Source organism: Henckelia pumila, chromosome 2, assembly GCF_033568475.1.
Source record: "Henckelia pumila isolate YLH828 chromosome 2, ASM3356847v2, whole genome shotgun sequence".
In the NCBI taxonomy this organism is placed as follows: Eukaryota; Viridiplantae; Streptophyta; class Magnoliopsida; order Lamiales; family Gesneriaceae; genus Henckelia; species Henckelia pumila.
The window spans coordinates 79,932,095-79,954,293 of record NC_133121.1 but is presented as its reverse complement, the minus strand read 5'-3'; the positions used below and the strand labels follow the sequence as shown (position 1 = coordinate 79,954,293).

The 22,199-nt window shown below is 38.4% G+C and overlaps 1 protein-coding gene across 1 annotated transcript; it reads right to left on the bottom strand.

The window, feature by feature from the left end:
* Window positions 1–12,901: 12,901 nt before the first annotated feature.
* Window positions 12,902–14,951, bottom strand: LOC140877780 (bidirectional sugar transporter N3-like). The gene is made up of 6 exons (XM_073281358.1): window positions 14,900–14,951; window positions 14,695–14,731; window positions 14,130–14,340; window positions 13,832–13,993; window positions 13,599–13,718; window positions 12,902–13,186 (listed from the first exon to the last, which is right to left on the bottom strand). The coding sequence occupies exons 1-6, from the start codon at window positions 14,949–14,951 to the stop codon at window positions 12,902–12,904; spliced, it is 867 nt and encodes a 288-aa protein (XP_073137459.1).
* Window positions 14,952–22,199: the final 7,248 nt, after the last annotated feature.

The following is a 22,199-nucleotide window of genomic DNA, read 5'->3' as shown; positions in this document are numbered from 1 at the left end:
TTTACCACAAATCCGTCAAACGAAGAAGGAAGAGACAGAAGCAGTAAATCCACGTTGAGTTCATGCTCCAACACCAAATCAAGGGTCGCTAACTTTTGTATGAGCCAAATCACTCGTACCCCATGATCACGGACCGAAGTCCCTTCACGCATGCGACACGTCATCAGCTCCTTAACAGTAGCGAACCTTTCAGCCCTCGATTGAGCCCCAAAAAGTTCTTTGAGTTGAGCGTGAATGTCAGCAGCATTCACGGTGTCCTCAAATCGCCTCTGGAGTTCATCAGACATCGAGGCTTGCATATAGCATTTGGTCTTGATGTCATGGTCCCACCATGCATCAAGTTTGGCCAATTCCTCTGGACTTACGTCAGCTGGTGCTTCCTTCGAAGGTGATTTCTCTAACACGTAGAGCATCTTCTCCGAAGTCAAGACAATCTTCAACTTCCGGAACCATTCCGTATAGTTTGCGCCAGTTAACTTGTTTTGTTCGATCGGATCGAGAATAATGGATTACGCGAATTCATTGTATGAAATACTGAAAAGAAAAACAGACATATATCAATGATTGTTTAAGCAATTTACTAAGACATAAAATAGGCGAATTTAATTTTATGAATCTCACTCCCACTATTTTAACGATTTCACTACCCTCTAGTGAAAACGGGAAACTTTTTCCTTAGTGAGAACATGGAGTCCAATTGACAAACTTATGGTCCCGAATAATATCAGTCAACCATAATTCTCAAAAGGTAGAGCCCAATTGCTTCCAAAGCAACCCCCATGTTTTTACCTCATGTCCAATAAGGGCCCAATAATATGACGCCGTTTATAGTGACATGTCAAGATGACCCATCAATATTAAGTTGTGATGGACGGTCGCCATATGGATCCCCCAATAATATGAGCCGATCCCATGGGAGTTCCACCCAACTTACAACATTTGTCGATCCAATGTACAGCTTTCCGACGGACGGGCCCCCCCAATAATATGAGCCGGACCATATCCGCGGGTAGCATCACATACATTGACCGTTGATGGAAGGTAGGAACATTTAAACAAATTTAAATTTCCTTTATTTATCTTGATATCAATTTTAAATCATATTTAAAATGAGGGATTTTTAATTATAAAAATTTGTCTCATCAATTTCAAATTATTGCATGCTTGCCGGATTCACGCAATTATGTCTAAAACATGCATACAATCATAATATCATATATTATATATAGGATGATCGATTCCATTTCTAATTGACTCGTGGTTGCCAATCACGAGTCTTAGTCCAATCCTAGGTAATATGCAGTATGCAATGCAATCCTATTACATTAGCTTCCAATTTACATTTCTTCGTCTTTATTGTCTGCTGGGCCCACCATCTTCAAATCTTGATCTTCCACTAAATCTAATGTATTTACAATAAATAGCAATGACAAGTAGGGGATACATTTTAGGGGTGGGAACGGGCCATAAACCAAGCCCACTTTTATTACATATGACATTCATATTGGGCCATAAACCAGGCCCATTAATAAAACCAACAACAATAAAAACAAATGTAAATTCCTAACATACACCTACAAAATTGGTCATGGCAATCGATCATCCTTATCCAATAACATTTAATTCAAAATTAATTTATTGGATAACATGCAGTGGCAATTCAAATTTAAACAGGATAAAATCATATTTTATATATAAAATCTCATTTTACATATAAAATCATATTTTATCTCTTTATCAAATAAAATCATATTTTATCTACAAAATCCAATTTTATGGATAAAATCATATTTTACTCAATATATTCATAAGATCAAATCTTATCATCAATTGTACCAAAAATAATTGATTTCAAAATTCAATTTAAGGATAAAATATTAAAATTTTCCAAAAATTCAAATTTATCCAAAAATCAATTTTAAAGTTTACGGACTCGAACAATTCGATCCGAAATCTCGTGAACCAATCAAAAACAATTTTTGACCGTACCAAAAATAAAATTTTAACACATTAAAATTAATTTTAAATAAAAATTTAATTTTTCCCGCGGGCCGCCCGGGACACTCCCGGGCCGGCCCGCACCCGTGGGCGCGGGCCGGGGCAGCCCGGCTGCCCCTTTAGGGCAGCAACAGTTGCTGCCCTGGCGGCGCCGTGCGCCGCCCTGGGCGACGCCGTGCGCCCCCTTTCGGCGGCGCCGTGCGCCGCCCGGGGCAGCAACAATTGCTGCCCCACCGGGCAGCGATCCAATCGCTGCCCGGGTTTTGCCCCGAAAAAAAATTTTTTTTATTTAAAAATATTTATTTTGTTTCAAAAACCGAGACTCAAAAATTTTTGTACAATCGATTAATTCAATCGTTTGATCTGAGCAACCTGGCTCTGATACCACTGTTGGAAAACTGGCGTTCAGATCAATCACGATTGATACCCGGTGCAGCGGAAGTTTAAAATTTTATTATGGAACAATTCCATAGTGTGGGTATCAACCGTTTAACGATTAAATTATAAGTGTGTGTAAAATTAAATAACTATTATTAAATTTTACCTTCAATCTCGAATCGAGATTATTGGACTCCAACAGATTTCTCTGCTCTTGTTGTCTCTCCCTGGAACCGATGAACTCCTTCAATCAGGTCCACGAATAGAGGTTTAATCCCTCTGATAGATTGCACTAGAAAATCTATCAGAAGTTTTCTACGAAGAGAATAAACGAATTTGATTCGCTATTCCAGACTGCAATTCAAAATCACAGACCGGAATTTCTCACGCAGAGAAGGGAGGGGCGGCCGAATTTGAGAGAGAGGAGGCTAGGGTTTTCGAAATTTTGCTCTCAAAATTATGACCAGTTGTGTCTAATTTCTGTACTGCAATAACTTATTTATAATGCAGGCCACTAACAGCTTAGGGCCCATTAGTCATAAGTTGAGGCCCGACAAGCAAAGCCCGCACGTTCAGAAATTAATATAAAATTCATCGTGACTCCGATTGATGAACCGATTTCACCAATGTGCACAGAAACCATTTCTGCACATTATAAAGTCAAGATAAATTTTCCTGAATCCGAATTCAGTGGTTTCCAAAAATGTCCATCCCTATGTCATTTTAGGAAATCCTACTCCCTTACTCTTATTTAAGAAGTCCAACTTCTTTATTCATTAAATTTAACTCTTTAAATTTAACTATCTCAACGGGGATTAAAACTCCATTACACTGTGTGACCCTCAATGGTTCAGGGATACAGCTAGCCGTGGGCTCACAACTCCTTGTGACTCGGAACAACACTTTCCGACTTGCCCAACGAATCATGGTGAAGCGCCTAGCAACATCGCCCCATGATTCCCTAGGTATCACTGATAGTGCCTACAAGAACCAGTAGATTTTGGTTAGCGTACAGTACGGTCCCTTCATCCATATATCCCGATCGAATCAACAACCATTGGTATATCGAGAGTCGCTCAAGATTCGATAACTATGCAATACATCTTGAAGATCAAATTAGTGACATCGCATGTGCTACTAAGAAACCATTTCTTAAATCACATCAAGTACTCTGGCCAGAGATTCGTCACACTAATATCTCCTCAGATCGCATAGGATATCCACACTCGCAAGTATGTGGTGAATCCTTGACAACAATGCATCGACTCCTATATGTGTTGTAACTGTACCCAATCCCGACACCTGATGACCCCCATAGAGTCGGTAAACGAGTCAAAGCACAGTACTAGCATATAGAGTCTCCATGATGTTTCAAGTAGTAAGGACTAATGGTATACAACCAAAACCGCGGACTTTATCCACTCGATAAGTGATAACCACTTGGAAAGTCCGGATAGGGTAGTTCGATTATTCATCCTATGAATATCCATTTGCATGCTTCGAACATCTCCATGTTCCCTACCAATGAAACGTGGTACTCCGCATCGCAAATGCTAGTCTCAAACTCGAGCGATCCTTATCCTTATTCTCGGACGGCTCAATCGACTAGGAACAGTTTAGAATATACAGTGACTATAAGATGTATTTCATGATAGACATCCCCATGTTCTACCATATCTTACATACACTATAGTATATTCAAGGTCTTTATCAAAACAACAATAGTATATCACAATATAACAATATGAAGAAAGATAAAGTCATTGCCATTAATAAAAGTGTAAATTACATTAAACAAAAGATCGTTTGTACAAAGAGTCATCAAAGCCCATAGCCACAATTTGGCTCACTGGGCACCCACTCTTTCATTTCGATAGCTTGGCAAACAACTGCTCAACTCGCAAAATCTGCAAGACGATTCTCAAGTGCTCTGCATGGTCAGTACGGTTCTTCGAGTAGATAAGAATATCATCGATGAAAATAATGACGAACTCATCTAAATAACGCTGAAAGATACGGTTCATCAAACCCATAAAAACAGCTGGAGCGTTAGTCAAACCGAACGGCATGACTATAAACTCAAAGTGACCATACCTCGTTCTGAATGCGGTCTTAGGAACATCTTCCTCTCGCACTCTCAGCTGATGGTAGCCTGACCTCAGATCAATCTTAGAGTAGACAGAAGAACCCTGCAGTTGATCAAACAAGTCATCTATTCGGGGTAAAGGATATCTGTTCTTAACTGTAGCCTGATTCAATTGGCGGTAGTCGATACAGAGCCGCATAGAACCATCCTTCTTCCGAACGAATAGAACAGGAGCACCCCAAGGCGATACACTAGGTCTGATGTATCCCTTGGCAATCAAATCCTCAAGCTGCTCCTTCAACTCTCTCAATTCAACAAGTGCCATACGATAAGGAGCTTTTGAAATAGGTTGAGTACCTGGCACTAAGTCAATGCTGAATTCGACTTCTCGAATGGATGGCAATCCAGGAACATCTTCCGGAAACACATCAGCAAAATCTCTAACCACTGGTAAGTCAACCAAAGCTGGGCTAGATTTCAGTACATCAACCGCATAAACCAAAAATCCTTCTGCACCTCTCTGTAACAAACGAGTCATAGATAACACTGAAATCAAAGGAATTCTAGATCGAGAACCCTTACCAAAGAATTTCCACTCGTCTGCCATTTCAGGTCTGAACCTGACAACTTTCAGAAAACAATCAACTGTTGCCCTGTACTTGGTCAAAGCATCTATACCGACAATACAATCAAAATCTGACAATCCAAGCACAATACAGTCGAATTCTAACAAATTCCCCTCGAAACAAAGTTCACAGTTCCTGACTAGTCGGACAGAAACAATTCCTTCACCCAAAGGTGAAGTAACAGCTACTACTGTAGGCAACAATTCAGTTGGCAAAGCATGCAATAACACATATTTCTCAGAGATAAAGGAATGGGAAGCACCTGTATCTATCAAGACATGAGCAGAATGACCGAAAATCGAACAGTTACCTGCTATGACATCGTCAGGTGCTGCCTGAGCCTGATCCTCTGTCAATGCAAAGACTCGTGCTTGCTGTCTCGGAGGCTGATTTGCACTAGAGCTACCTCCCTGTCTGTTCTGCTGTTGCTGGGGTTGGAAAGAGTGCACTGCAGACGACTGCCTCTCTGGCTGAGCTGCAGGTCTAGACGAACTCCCACTCTGAGCTCTATCTCTATTACGTTGAGGGCACACTTTAGAGAAGTGTCCTGGTTGCTGACATGTGTTACAATTGCCGAAGACTCCCACACACTGATCCGGTGAGTGTCTTCCTCCACACTTGCTGCAGTACAAGGATGATGACCCAGATCTCGGTCCTGAACCGAATTGCTTTGAACCACTGGAACTGGACGAACTGTTCCCCTGTCTCTTGAACTGTTTACCTCTTGCCTTGTACTGATCCTTTCTGTTTCCCCCACTGTTTCCACCTTCATACCTCTGCTGCTGGTTCTGATGTTGAGGTGGCTGATTCTGGTACTGAGATGGTTGGTTCTGATACTGCCTCTGCTGCTGAGGTGCCCCCTGATTACCTCTTTGCCTCCACAAGCCTGCTTCTGCTCCCTTTGCGTAATTCATGGCATCCGCAAAGTTGCTAGGCCTGTTGGTGTTAACCAATGTGAAGACATCGGGGTTCAACCCGTTGATGAACTGATCTGCCTTAGCTTCTTCATCTCCGGCAATTAGCGGTGCAAAACGCAACAGACTATCGAACTTAGCCACGTACTCTTCAATGTTCAGATTCCCTTGCCTCAGATTTGCAAACTCTGCTCCCTTATCCTTACGATACGAGATAGGGAAAAACCGCTTATAAAACTCAGATTTAAAAAGAGTCCAAGTAACCTCTGTACCTCTACTCTCGATTGCTTTCTTTGTCATGATCCACCAGCTCTTAGCACCACCACGCAGCTGATGAATTACTAACCTGATTCGGCGGTCATCTGTGTAGTCAATGGAATCAAACAACTGATCCATATCATCCAACCAACTCTCACAGTCAACTGGATTTTCTGAACCCATCAACAATGGCGGATTGAACGACTGAAACCTCTTCAGCAAGGTTTCCATAGGAGTCGCTGAAGCATCCAACTGATCAACCTCAGTGCTAGCTTGCTCAGTCGCAGGGATAACTGGTGGTGTGTTTCTGTTTATCACTCGACGAGGACCCATCTGATTATCAAAGGTTAGCACACGAGATATCTCAATCGCTACCATCAGTGCCCTTACAACCGCTTGGAATACCGAATACAAGTCGAGAACAGAAACAGTTATATCTCAAGTAGATCATGCTTTATTAATTTAAATCACACAACCATGTAATTCAAATAATGCTCAAACAATAAAGCATGCTCGCATGGAATTAAGTACACAATTAAATAATTCAAACACATGCGAGGAGTCATTGCACACAGACTCGATCTACCCCGCTCACTCTAGTTCGACCAAGAATCTTAACGCTCTGATACCACTTAATGTGAGACCTCGATTCTAAACCACTAATCTCGGATTAAACAACAAGTAAGCGAACAAGAATCCAAGAGTAAAACAATTCAAAGTTTTTTTTTTTTTTTTTAAAACGCCGCGCGCCCGCGCGAGGAACCAAGCTCGCGCGTGCGCGGGCTTCAACAACCGAGACCAACCAAAGGCTCGCGCCCGCGCGAGGTACCAAGCTCGCGCGCGCGCGGGCAAACAATTCAGAGGCCCAACAGAGGCCTCGCGCGCGCGCGAGGAACGCCTCGCCCGCGCGCGGAAGGCCTGGGCAGAAAATGCTCAGGCTGCAGAAAATAAAGAAAGGATTCCGCACTTGGTCCGACATGCCTTCAAATACATATGCAATAACAGGGTGTAGGGAAACATGCCATAACAAGTCATGCTTTCAGAAGGCCTAAAAACAACCAGAAGTCTAAATCGATACGACAATAACATACTTCGATTTCAGATTACAATCCGAATACAAACTAATTCGAATAACAAAACATATCAAGTTCGAGTTCTAACATGCTTCAATCTTAAACTAGATAAACATGCTACTTCGACTTCTAAACCGAGTCTCACTCCTACTACTTGCCCTCGAAGCTAACCATGCCTCTTCTGACTTGTTCCTGCCTCACCTGTTGCCAAGTACACATACAAAACAAAGCAACAGCCGGATAACCGGTGAGAACGACATTCCCAGTAAAAGCAACATAACAAGTAATACAAGTAACAAACATGCTTTCAATACAATAACGAACTCAATAACATCGTAATGAAATGCATGTCTTTAAACAGGGATATCAAATCTGATAACGAGGGATTGCTACTGTGCCTTTGGGATCCCGAGGATAAGATCACGTAACAACTCACCGACTCTCCCAATCGAGGTGGTGCCACGTATCTCACTCCTCTAGACTTTGAGCAACTATAATGAGTATGCTAGCACCAGACGAAACGACTACGACATGGGCCACTCAATCATAGTTCCCAAACGTCTAAACAAAAAGGATGGTTCTGCCCGCTGAAACAAGATTGGCTCAAGATGAATGCATAACAGAAACATAAAACATAATCCTTTTAACAAAACCAATACAATCAAACAATACACAAGTTCCTCATGCTAGAACAAGTGTAGATGCAAGTATGAGATTTCAAAAGGGAAAACTCGAGAACCACAGTCCCGAGTATGCTATCCCGCTACGATGACTGCTTTTACCTTTCAATGCAGTAGCTCCAACTCTGGATAAGATACAAAAGAGATTGTATAAACAACTACACAATCTAACAACAACAAGGCAACGGTTCAAGGAAAACTCTTTATACCGTTCTTCGTCCAATTCTCTGAAACGATCAAACAGCTGCTAGTTCTGGGCTTGACAACTCCAAAAGAATCTGTTCAAATACAAGAGATGATTGATCAATAACCACGATCAACTTACAAGCCAAGTTCAAACTCAAAAACGGTTCAAAATCTCCAAAAACTCAAACCGACGGCATAACGGCTATAACTGAACAAATCGGCAACGCAGACAGCAGTTCAATACTGATAACAACTCAATTCAATGCTAATACATCAACAACAAGATAAACCCAACAAATCTCAAAACCAAGATTTTCGAAAATGGCTTCCAAAAATCATAACAAATCCGAACGTCGCTCTATTTCAAAACTGACGGATAATAAACGATCAGAACTCTGTAGAGAACAACATACTAGAATCTAGAACGATTCTAACAACATCCAAAAACTAGAATGTATCCGATCGTAGAAAAACTTACGATATAACAGAGCTCTCACTGCTGTGATCGATAATCTGCCTTCAGAAATAAATTCCAACGGCCGGATCGAGCTTGGAATGAAATCACAAAGCTTGGAAACTCATTTGGGCGCCTACAATGGAGGGAGACGGCTTGGAGGAAGATGGAGGAGACTTCTCAACTTAAATATAAGTGTAGATAATATATAAAACTCAAAATTTGCGTTTTAGTCCCTGAAATTCCAAAATTTGCAAAAAGGACCCTGATCAAAATCAAGTCGGCTCGTGAACTCTGCAATCTCCGATTAACTCAAATAAACTCATTTAAGATAAAAACGGGACGTTACAAAATCAAAGTCTGACCAGCTCGGCACTCACCACGTATTTCATGGTCAAAATCAAAGCCCGACCAGCTCGGCACCCACCACGCACTTTGTGGTCAAAGTCAAAGCCCGACCAGCTCGGTACTCACCATGCGCTTCGTGGTCAAAATCAAAGCACGACCAGCTCGGCATTCACCACGCACTTCGTGGTCAAAGTTAAAAACTCTAAATTTATGTTCCAGCTCGGGAATTCAGTTTACAGTTAGCAAAATTTTGTTACATTTCCAGCCCGTGAATTCAGTTTACACTTAGCAAAATTTAATTACATTTCCAGCCCGGAAATTCAGTTTATACTTAGCAAAATGTTGTTACATTTCCAGCTCGGGAATTCAGTTTACACTTAAAAAAATTTTGTTACATTTCCAGCTCGAGAATTCAATTTACACTTAGAAAAGTTTTGTTACATTTCTAGCCCGGGAATGAAGTTTACACTTAGAAAAAAAAATTTATATTTCCAACTCGGGGATATATTTAATACTTTGCAACATTTTATACAAATTGCAGCCCAGCATGGGTCATTCATACTTGAAGAATATTTCAAAGATTAAAATCAAATACCAAAAAGAAGACGGCACAGGGTCTTGAAAATAAAATTTGTTTGGAACATTGTTTTACCATTAAAAAATTACAACAAAAACTTAAAATCAGGAAGTAGCATCCTCATTGGGCTCGGCCACTTTCTCCTGCTGGTCAGGATCTCCCTGCTTGGATTTCTCTTCTTCATCGGGGAGATCGTCTAGGGCCTTAGCAGAATCCAGAAAGGGGAAGGGATGCTCGACCTCGGAGTACCCATTAGCCCTAACCTGAGCCAAGAACCCTTGAAAACCATCTTCAAAGAAGGTCACGAACTTCTCAGCACACAGATCAGCAAACTCGGAGGAGTCAAGGAAATCCTTCTTGTTCTTAGCCCACCCGACCTCAAATTCTTGATCCTTGGTAGCTAGGGCATCTTCCAGCTTAGTAATACGCTTATTGGCTTCATCCCACCCGTCCTGAGCCGTCTCAATGTCCGACCTCATATCATGAACCTCCTGGTCATGAGCGGACTTGAGGTCACGGATCTGCCCGGTCAATGCAGCTATTCGCCTCACCAGGGCATCCTGGCTCAAGGAGTGGTCTGTGCGGGCTTTATAAGATCGGGCAGTGGAAATATAGAACCAACCTGGGGGCAGTTTTCTTAATTTGAAGAAACTTAATGAAATTCCCTACATCTAGGGGAATTAAAAAAAACAAAATAAAACTCCTAATGACAGGATGGAGCTAAAGGAATTGGGAGTAAGTTGGGTCGGGCATATACAAAAATATTGGGAAAAGGATAAGATAATATCCGGGACAGGAAACCTAAGACCCATCTTCACTTGATCTAGGCTGAAAATTAAGTATCCTGCAGGAGTTTTATGAGCTCGGTCGTGACGACGGGGGAGTAATAGATCATAGGTGTCGGGCATCCCCGACCTATCCCTAATGATTGGGCCCATGTCCGGACTAAGATGGGAGGCTAAGATTTGAAACCAGTGTTTCCCTCCTACGCATTTTGGCTTCCCAAGTCTCAGTAGGGCTCGGGTCGGCATCTGACCCTGGAGAGTCAGGATGCTCAGGTGTCTTGGGGGGAGGAGATGACTCAATAAAAGCAACTATTTCCCATACTGTATTTTCGTCCGGGGAAGACATTTTAACTTATCCTAATGAAAGAGAACTTACACAGGAAGAGGATAATTAAGGCAGGACAGGACAGTGAATTACAGCTCGGGTTGGGAACGCTCTCGCTAGCTCGGCAGAGTAACATGCTGCTGTAAAAGTGAAAAATGGAATTTTTTACCGCCCTATTTATAAGAGGAGCAAATCAATCCTGACCGTTGGATGATAGTGTCAATCAGCGGTTTGGGGCGGGCCATGTCACTCGGGGAATATCTCAATAATCGTACCGTCGGGAGATCTGGGCCGTTCATAGGAAGTACATGACGCGGATCGAAATCCAGACCGTTCACAGAAAGCACAGTAAGGTAGAATATATAACGAGCATAATATCGGGCTTGGGTTCCGATCAGACTATATGGACTAAATTTCATACTTCTTTTAGACCAGAAGGGTAAGGTACTATTGATGCCCCTAAAAAATATGGATCTGATCCGATCCAACCCGACCTGAACCCAATGATCCATGTTCTGGGAAGGGTACTTTGGAGCCCATCCAATCTTATTTTATGAGGAGCCCAGGCTGAAATAGCCCACTTAGGGTAAAAGGCAATACAAAGCCCATTCGATCATGTCCCGTGTACCAATACAAGCCAGATGGGCCTAGTTAAGGCAGAGGTAAGATCCCTTGACCTAAGCCCTAATTGCTAAACTCATTGGGCCGAGCCCATCTGGGCTTGGTAGAGGCACGACCCGGGCCCAATGTTTAGAAGGTTCGATTGGTGGAAATATATGAGGATCTTCAACATATAAAGATAAAACATGGTCGATCTATGATTTGATATGGTTTGTAAGTCGGTTCAAGACTTTTGGTTGCTAGGGTAACTAAGTTCTACTTGATCAAGGCTCCTATCTTGAGTAGAGTTTCACCTTAACACCAATTCTACTTTAACAAGGTAACTTACCCCTCCAGCCCCTATAAATACAGGTACCTCTTATAGTTTTACACATTCACTTTTCTATTCACTTCTTGTTTACGCATTCACGCACGCATATTCTCTTGTTCTTCCTTTTTGTCACGCTCTTTGTCTTTCGAGCACTGACTTAGGCATCGGAGAGGTCACGCCAAAAACACCTTCGGCGTCCCTTAACGAGGTTTTTGTTTGTGCAGTGCACGTAAAACCCGACCCGACCTGTTTTGTGGGAGATTTGGAGATCCGCTCTATCAGACCGAACTCGAGGTAAATTTCTGGTATCATCAGTATGTATTTGTTGTTTGTTTTCAAATATTTTAATTCGATAGATGGAAATATTGAACACACTAATAGTCTAATACTGATAAGTATTTTTTATAGCATATTTTTGACAGAATTTTTTATAGCATATTAATTTTGGAGGGAACTTATTATTTTTGATAAACTTTACAGTTTAATATATTGATTTTAAATAAAATAATATATAGTTACTTGAGTTACTCGCGAGTTACTTGAATATAAGCAATTGAAACTCAAACTCTACCTTAGTGAAGAATCAAGCTACTCGAACTAGTCTTAAGCTCGGTAAACTCAAGCTCGAGTCAAGTTTCGACCGAACTGCTCAGGTCCACACCTCAAATATGTTTTTCTTGTAGATTGACACGTTCCATCATATTGAAAAATATATGATTGTAAGGATTTCAAAGTGTCATGAAGTGTTTCATGCATCTATATCTGTGAGATGCGTTATCCTGATCCATATATGTAATGAAAATTAATCTTTTTTTACATAAAAAATATATTTTTTCGTGGTTCGTGTCGAAGAAAAAATCCGTCTCACAAAATTGTGTGTATTTTGACCTAACTCGTGTGATAAAAAAAATATAAGACTCGCTTGATTAGGCCTTTGTATACTATATATGTCTACAATATCTGATATTTTGATCAAATTTTAATTATTTCTTATAATCCAAAACTAACTGGCCAATGATCTTTTTGTTCTAGTGACAAGGGTGATGGTCAAATCCCTCTTTCTTACCCGCACTGTATCCCAAAAAAATTTTAAAAAAATTAACTATTATATGGAATGACATTGTATTAATTGATTTAATTTCATTTTGTACCTAGAATTAAAGTTTATTATATATAATATTCTACCGAATTTTAACATGCTGATAGATACATACCTTACGCACGTACATTAAAATACAAGGTAAACATATATACATAGATGTATAACTTATAAAACGCTTAGCTAGTAACTCAAAATAAGGTGAATATTGTTTGGAACAACAACATGAACCCTATTCTCTTCGTGCTCGACTTTGGGAACTTCAATTTCCTCTCGAATTGTAACGATCTCCACCGGCATCGGACCAGAGTCGTCGGAAGAAATGGGGTGAATCTCCGAAGTTGCTGTTGCTATGGGCTTGACTGTAGTCGGTAATTTCTCCTTTTGACCTTGAGGGGTGTACTTCTTGTATATCACATATAATATTATCTGAAGCACTCCGAAAATGAAACCCAATATATTTGGAGCCTACAAGCATAATATTATGTATAGATTATATTGATCATTCATATGGTGGGAGAGAACAAATTAACGTAGTGTTTGGGAGAGCTATTCTCGGCTTTTTCTTAACAAAATTTTGAAAATTTGTGAAATTTTGTTAAGGAGAAGCTGAGAAGTGTTTTATAGAAGCTCTTCCAAACACTACCTAAGTAGACCCAAATCCATGCCGGCTATGGCCCATCAACGCAAACCAGTGGTAATTATTTTGATTCCGGATCGAGTTTATAATAACTGCTGGTTCTGCTTGAGGCTCGACCCTAGCTTGATTTGATTTTGAAATTTAATTTAAAAAGAATTATACTAGCTCCGATATATCCCACTTAATTTATATATATATATATATAAAATTTAGTTCTGGAAGAATAAGATATATACTGACCGTGATATAGAAATCTTTGAGGAGTAAACCATAGGAAAACCACATCACAGCATTCAACAGTAAGGCAAAGGACAGTGTGATTGGTATAAACTCCACACTCTTCGTTCGAATTACTTGTTTCTGTGCGCATGCAACCCATAATGTAATAAATTAAATAATATATAAATATTATATATATATATAAAATCGTAAAAAAACATGACTACTCATATATATAAATGAGCAATCTGTACCATGATGCTTAAGGGTGCAATGTAGACGCTTGCAGATAACGCGACGGCCACCCATCCGAGAACGTGAACACGTTCCGATCCTTTCACTAGAAACTGGGTCAGGATAACGACGGATCCAAATCCGACGAGGTTAAGTAGCACAAGAAGTTTGATGGTTAGGATCTGCATATATATTAATAAAACATGCACGTTCAAATAATTAATATATAAAAATTAAATGTGTATTGTTATTGATTTAATATCGATCTTTTGGGGAATATTAACGTATGATATTATTAAGTAGCTAATATGTACGTACCTTTGCTTTCTTTGGAGAATAAGTAATGAAAATGGCGATGTAAGTGGCTTCTATGAGACAGCCAATGGAGTTTATGGTAATGAGAAGAATTATGTTTGATTTGGTCATTCCGTAATATATCCATAGAATGGAGCTAAGGAAAGACACCACGTATGGTACTGAGTGAAACCCTTCTGTCGATTTCTTCTTCACGATCCGATAAAATGTTGGCCTGACACCAATTGCATGAAAGTTATTATTATTATTATTATTATTATTATTATTCATTAGTATATAGATAGCACGCGCACACACACATGTACATATATAGATTCCGGGTTTCTTTTGTTAGGCATTTTATGAGTGTCACAATATCGTATCATGGGCAACCATCATGGGCACCTACATGAGCAACAGCTAACGTGACACCTTGTAACTTCAATCAGTGATTGTCATGTCAACTGTTGCCTATGTAAGTTGCTCATGATATCAAAAATATATATATATGTGTGTGTGTGTGTGTGTGTGTGTGTTTTGTCTCTCTGTGTGTGTTGAAAGAGCACGTAGTTTGATTACAATTACTTACAAAGGGGCAAGATACACCATGAGAGCTACCAAGTTACCTGCAAAACGCGCGATTACCAAACGACTTTAGAGAATATATATACATTGTAAAGAAAATGGTAATTAATAAAGCTAAATAATTAGAACTAATTAGCTAGGCATGATTATTATATGTTTTCTAGTGTTTATATATACTTTAAAAAATTATATTATATATATATGATTACCTAAAATTCCAAGTGCAAAAACAAGTGGATCGTGAACGGCAAACGCTCCCATCTCCCAAGTCTCTCAAGTATTGAAACCTAGCAAGAAGGGAAGATGAAAATATATATTAAAGAAACAATAGGCTAGCTAGCTAATATTGTTTTCGACTTATGGAGATTTGAGAGTTGGGCCACTGGTATATATACTAGTTTTCCTTCTAAGTACTTTTGGTGCATAATGGTCCGTAGTACGTGGCTTAGAATAACCAAAAAAAGGTTTCAATGGCGACACATTTACAAATCACATAGGTGGCACTTAGCCACCCAAAAAAGAGTATACTTTGTTCTAAAATTATTTTGCATGAAAACTATAAACTCCTAAAATTTATATATAATTAAATTGAGTATGCCATTAAAATGATCCACTACCTTAAAGCGCTATTATCCTCGTATACAGATGTTGATTTTGAGGAAGAAAGTGATTGATCATCACCATATACCTGAGCAATGTTCTAAAAGTATGAAGTGTGTCAAAACGTGGAGCGAAACTTTAAGTTTTTTAAGCTAATTAAGCAATACGAACTTAAGCGTAAAAATAATTTAAAATATGTTTTAGTTATCTCAAACAAATTAACGAAGTAAATAATGAATAAATATAATAAGTTCAAGTATAATGTATTAATTTTTTGTGAAATTCTAATTCAATTTATTTCATCACTCATTTCATCTATCATGTCATCAAATACGAACTAAATTAATTGGTCTATTTTAAAACATTAGCTAATATATCTCAATATGTACTGCATTCTTATCATCTGTGATACTCCTGTCCCACATGGCAAAAATGAAGGATTTAAAATGAGTTTATATGGGTTACAATGGACTTCTATAGCAATTTGGATTAATCATTTTTGTAAAGCGAGGACGAATACGAAGTAGTTGCTATAGGAGCTTATTGTGCAGTCGCGCAAGTGCAGGCCTGGTCCCGGGGCGTGACGGAATGGTATCAGATACGGTAACCAGCCGGCAGACCCCGAGAAATAAGTGCTATGCGGGACAAAGTGCTACGTGCGTGGAAGCCACCTCTAGATTCTCGGTGCTGGTGGAGCGATAGTTCAGGTCGCGACGAGGCCCGGGGCGTGACATCATCGCTATACCTTACCATCCAAGATTGCACGTTTCTAACATTGAACATCACTTACTAATAAAATCGATAAGTTGTACTTCCTTCTTCGTCTTATTAATCAATTTTGATTTTTTTAAAAAAAAGTCAAATTTAAGCATATTTAATGACACTTAATATGATCAATTTATGTTTGACCTCTTTTTTTTACTACTTTTGGTCGAAGCGAAGCGTTTTAGGAAAGCTTCAAAACTAATTGAGATTAAGTGAAGTTTAATCATGTTTTTTAGAACATTATATATGAGTGATATTTTACATATGTTGTGTGGTTATATAATTACTTTTTATATGTACGCTATTATTAATTAGTTGGTGGAATTTGGATTTTGACAAGTAGTTTTTCTAAGGTACTTGCTCTTTGTAATATAGTAGCGTTATAGGAATGAAAATGGTAGGAAACAAGTACAAATCAAGTCCATTTTAAAATAAAATTAAAAAACTAATTTATGAATTTAAAGTTTGGAAACACTTTTTTTTTTTTTTTGGTTTTTAGGTTTTTTGGTTTTCTGGAATTTTTTTTTTTTTTTTGAAATACACCAACTGTTTGAGTCCGATAGCAAAATGTATGCATGCAAAAAATTTAAACAATTTGATATCATTTTTCACACCCTATTTTATTTTTTAATGGAAAAAATACTTATATTATAATATAAATATTTAATTATTTCATTTGATGATATTTCGAAATGCAACATTATTTTTCTTAAAATAAAAATTTTCAAAAGAAATAAACATCAGTTCAAGTCATTTCATATAGAACCAAGATAAAAGCAACAAATTAAAATGGAATCGAGTTGTGCCCAAGTGATTCATGAATTGCATTCCCATCATCTGTGGACAAATAAATCTTATATATATATATTATATTTATATATATATAAACTTTAACAAATTAATATATTTTTCTAACACCTTGATTAACTATTAATATTCATTTATGTGTGGAGCTCTCTCTAATGGAACGTATACTTGGCTGGGTGTAATTAGTAGTTTGTGGGGTTTATTTAAATATACCCTCTTTTTTATTCAATATTTTATTTATTCAGGTCTAGTGGAATTTACTTTGTGTATGAATTATTATTATGGAGTTATAAAACTTACATCTGGATACAACAGGCATAATATATATGTGTATAAATACATACACATATTAACATATACGTGTATATATATATATAGAGTTTTGCTATCCTGTCCATCCACCGTGCCCACATAATGTGCCCACCATGAGGTGGCACTCAACTATTGGACGCACAATTCATCACATCCAATAGTTGAGTGCCACCTCATGGTGGGCACATTAGATGGGCACGATAAGTGGACAGGATAGCAAAATTATATATATATATATATATGACTGACCTCATAATTCTTGGCAGAGATTGATTCAACCTAGCTAATGAATTTGATAACTAACTAGACAAAACTTCTTGTAATAATTAGGAACAAAAATATTCTCAAAACTATAGAATTTATACAAATTAAATATAACGTTCGATAATAATCTAACACATGCATGCGCAAAACACATGTAGTGTTTGAGAAAGCTTATAGGAAGAAATTTTGTGAAGAAAATACTGAGAAATACTTCCTAAAAGCTCTCCCAAACACTACAATATATTGATTGCTAGGATGCTGAACAGGGCCGATCCTAACAATTTTTTGGTCTGGGTCTAACTTTTAAAAGAAGTCCCTAAATCATAATGTGTGTTCATATTCTTAGACTAATAACAAATTTTTCGATTTAAAAAATGTGCAATAGTGAAAATATTTTTATTTTAATTGAGTAATAAGATCAAACATGTACAAAATGATTACTATAAAACAACTCGTTTAACAGTTTAGAGCTAGCAATATTGATCAAATTGTTCAGAAATTTTTTTCTCAATTAATAGTATAACCAATTCATTCAATCTTTTCATATAACATGGTTTATTGAGTAAATGTTCTGAAAAGCTTTAAATTTGAAAAATTTTGTTTTGCACTTACAACTGTAAAAAGTATAGTCAACAAGATTTTATAAGTAATATGAGTATTTGAGAAATATCCATCAATTTTTTTTTCAAGTAATTCACTACATCTATTGTCGATTTTGTTTCTCTTGGTAATGAGAACTTCAAGAATGTCAACTCTGAAAATAAATTGTGCTCATTAATATCAGAACAACCCTTATTAGTCAGAAAATATGTTTTTATATTGGTTCAATTAAACTAATATATAATAAATTTAGGGAATAAATTTTTTTTTTATATTGGGCACGAGAAAAACAATTTATATTTGAAAAAAATTATCAAGAGACATAGGAATAATAAACTTCATAAATAAATTTATCAAAAAGCTCAGAAATTAAAAAAAAAAGTTTATATTAGGCAGCAGACAAAGAAAAAATAATTTCCTGAGATATGAATGAAAAAAGCCCAAAAATAATTAATTTATATTGGATCAATTTACACTTTTATATAATAGTTTTTTTTTTCAAAATTATGGGCCCCGAAAAAAATGGGCCCGAATTGGACGATTCTTCAGCCTCCTAATAGGAACGACCCTGATGCTGAATTACATAACCCAGTCATACATGATATTCACATGTACTGGTGTACGTTGTGGCTAATATATATTGATACCCCGGTGAAATATCCCGGGTTATCACCAAACCCGAGTGATTGTCGAGAGCCCGAATGCGGAGTGGTTTCTAGATTGGTGGGTAGAAGAAAGACAGGGAGGAAGTAGAACCCAAACGAAGTATGAAAGAGGTCCCTTGCCTTGCCAAGAGGTGTCCTCCCTTCCCTTACCAGGAGGAGTCTTCCCTTGCCAAGAGGTGTCCTCCCTTCCCTTGCCTGCCAGAGAACCCTTGCCACCCAGAGCACCCTAGCCTCCCAGCACTCTTGCGTCCAGCACCCTGGCTTCCAGCACCCTGGCCTCGAGCACCCTGGCCTTGAGCACCCCGTCATCCAGGCTAGAGGACCCTTTCCAAGCCAAATCATAACACGGGTCCCACAGCATGGGCACCATCTGAAAGTGACAGAGAATAATAATGAGTAGGCATGGGCATTGTCCAAAAATCACGAAAAACATCTAATCACATTTAATAGATGTCAGAAACCCATAACGCACAATTATTGGGATCTCTCCGGAATTCCTATAAATACCAGGCTCCCTGTCCTGGTCATGGTATGTTTTTTTTGTGTTCTTTTACGTTCATCTATATCTTCACATTCACACTCAATTTCTCTAAATATCGTAAGCCCACTCCATACATCTTAATCTAACTTAAGTATCGGAGTGGCGACGCCGGAGAACCCTCCGGTGCCCCCACTGACGAGTTTTCTTGTTTCTTGATGCGTAGGCTTCGTCTTCTGAGGAACGAGAAAGCTTGCTGTTATTTTACCCGGGTCTTATACCCACCACCCGAAAAACCATTTTATGATAATCGCATCATATATGATGAGTAATGAGCTATTTTAATAATGGGGTATGCTTAATTAACTATATTAAGGTTGTCCCGTGTAATTATCTAATTTAGTTATGGGACGAGTCTATAATTAAGATCTCGAGCCCAAAATAAATCGCTTATTTTTAAGTACATAACTCTCTTAAAAGACCGTAAATAAAAGTTGATATTCCTCATGTAAAGAAGTTGTTATTTAACTATATATTCAAGCTCTCTTTATCTTTTGGATTTATGTCGGCAGGCACTTAACACTTACTCATAATGTAAATATAATGACCTTCGAAGTTAGCTAATTTGCATTCATTGGGGTGTCAACCGCACTCCTGCGTGCTTGACGTCCCCGGACCTTATGTAAAGAATCGGTCGTCTTTAGTGGGCTCGATAGAACAGTTCGACCATAGATAAAAGTGAGACCAACATTAATGCTCTTTCCTCAAATTATTTGATGACAATTGTAAGCAAAGTTGTAAAGAGAGTCAAGTTGTAAAGACCAAATGACATTGTCTCTTTAATTAACTGTTTGCTCAACAATGGTGTCATTCAAACATTTCTTGATTAGTGAGCACAAGCACTGGCATGCACCACATTTTATTATTATTATTTTTAAAAAAAAAAAAAAAGAAAACGTCAAAAATCGAATGCTCCATGCATTTCTACCAAGCTCTGGCTCCCTAGCTATGCATGCAACTTTTGGTGTGGCCTTATTTTGGCAAATTTCTTGGTAACACTTGGATTCGATCTCTATTCTACATGTATTTTTTGAGTTGATTGTAAATAACTGGTATATATATATATATATCACTAATATGTTTTACTTCACGTATATACATTTTTCTAAAAAATTAGATGTGTCGATTGATCAGGTTTCAAGTCGATCAGATGGAACAATTTCTAAAAGGCCCCAATGTGTGTAATGATTTTTTTTTTTTTTGAGAGGAAAATCATTCATAATATTAATTTCTCCAGTCCTGAGAAACAATTACAGATAACCAACTCGGAACATCATCAGAAAACCATTCTAAACTAGAAGAATAATCAAAAGCTTTACGCGCCAACAAATGCGCCACCCTATTTGCTGTTCGTTGCATGTGCTGCAAGGAAAGAAATCTTGGAGAGTTAAGCCAACCACGGACTTCCAAAAACATGTTACCAATCGGCCCCAGGTTATCAACATTAATCCCATTCAGTGCTTGAACCTAAACTAAGGAATCCAATAAAATACAGACTTTAGAAAAGTTATCGTGAACGCAGAATTCCATTCCAACTCGAATAACAACCAATTCCGTTGATTTCACCGAATAAACATTTCTTATTACAGAGGCTTTAGCACCAAGCACCACACCATTACAATCCCTCACCACAATCCCTACGCTATAAAGATTCCTACAACCATCGAAAGCAGCATCAACATCCATCCGCACTTGGTCATACAAAGGTGGTTGCCAACTCCTCTCGGGCTTAAAAGCCGGAGACGGGATCGAAGGATGCCCCCTAGCACACACTGTCCTAAAAGCTTCCAAAAAAGGTGTAACCCATTCAATCTGTATAGGCCTGCTCTGGACATTAGCTTCATGTATGCAATTACACTCCTCAACCCAAATCTCCCAAGCCATCATAGCAAAGAGTTCCACATCGTCCTTATTCATTCCTTCCATGATGGCTCACCCACAAAACACAAAAAACTCCATTTGTACCTGCTTCAAAATGTTCCAAAATGCAGAGTTTTTCCAGATATCTCTAATCTCATCACAGAATAAAGACCATGGCGGGTAGTTTCTTGATGTGTTCTGCACAGCAAACAAATACCAATAGTAGGGATATGATTCCTTAGTAGATTTGCGGCAGTCAGGATAAAGTCTCTAGAAGCTCTCCAGAGGAAAACACGAAATTTGGGAGGAATTCGGAGTTCCCAAATGAACTTCCACCATCTAGCAAATGGGATAGTAGATTGAAATGGTGAAGGCATCCAACTATTCATTTCCAAATGATAACCAGATTTGACCGAATATATTCCATTCTCACTAGCCTTCCAATATCTTAAATCCTCACCTCCTCCACGGTTCAAAGGCAATTCTTAAATAGCTGAAGCTTCGATCATTGAGAATAATTGATTCACCAACCCTTCATTCCAAGTCCCCTCCAAAGTGATCAGATTTGACACTCTCAAATTAATATCCACCGAGGAACCGACACTGTATTTTTGCAAAGGAACACTTGGTAACCAATTATCCAAGTAAACTGCAATTGAACTGTCATTCCCAAACTCGCCAACATAATCCTTTGATAAGCAATTCCCTACTCCATAATAAAGAGCGCCAAACATATGAAGGATTCGAACCAATACTAGCTGCCATCACATCCGAATTCCTAAAATATCTGGATTTAAATACTCTAACCATCAAGGAATTGGGATACCTCAAAATACGCCAGATTTGTTTCGCCAACAGTGCTTTATTGAAAGCTACCAGATCTATGAATCCCAATCCCCCATTGCATTTTGGTGTACAAAGACTAGCCCATCTCGTCCAATGCATTCTTTTCTTATCCTTCTTGTCGCTCCACCAGAAATTTGTGGATACTTGTTCAATTCTCCTACACAATGAAATTGGAAATTTGAAACATGACATAGCATATAAAGAGATAGCTTGTAGTACCGATTTAATAAGGATTTCTTTCCCTCCATTGGA

Bases quoted from the DNA above. Each gene is read 5' to 3' on its own strand.
- LOC140877780 (XM_073281358.1), bottom strand. From the start codon at position 14,951: ATGGGAGCGTTTGCCGTTCACGATCCACTTGTTTTTGCACTTGGAATT. The intron at 14,341-14,694 runs GTAAGTAATTGT...AATTGGTGTCAG, and splicing joins ATGGTGTATCTTGCCCCTTT to GCCAACATTTTATCGGATCG. The intron at 13,187-13,598 runs GTCAGTATATAT...TTATGCTTGTAG, and splicing joins TCAAAGATTTCTATATCACG to GCTCCAAATATATTGGGTTT.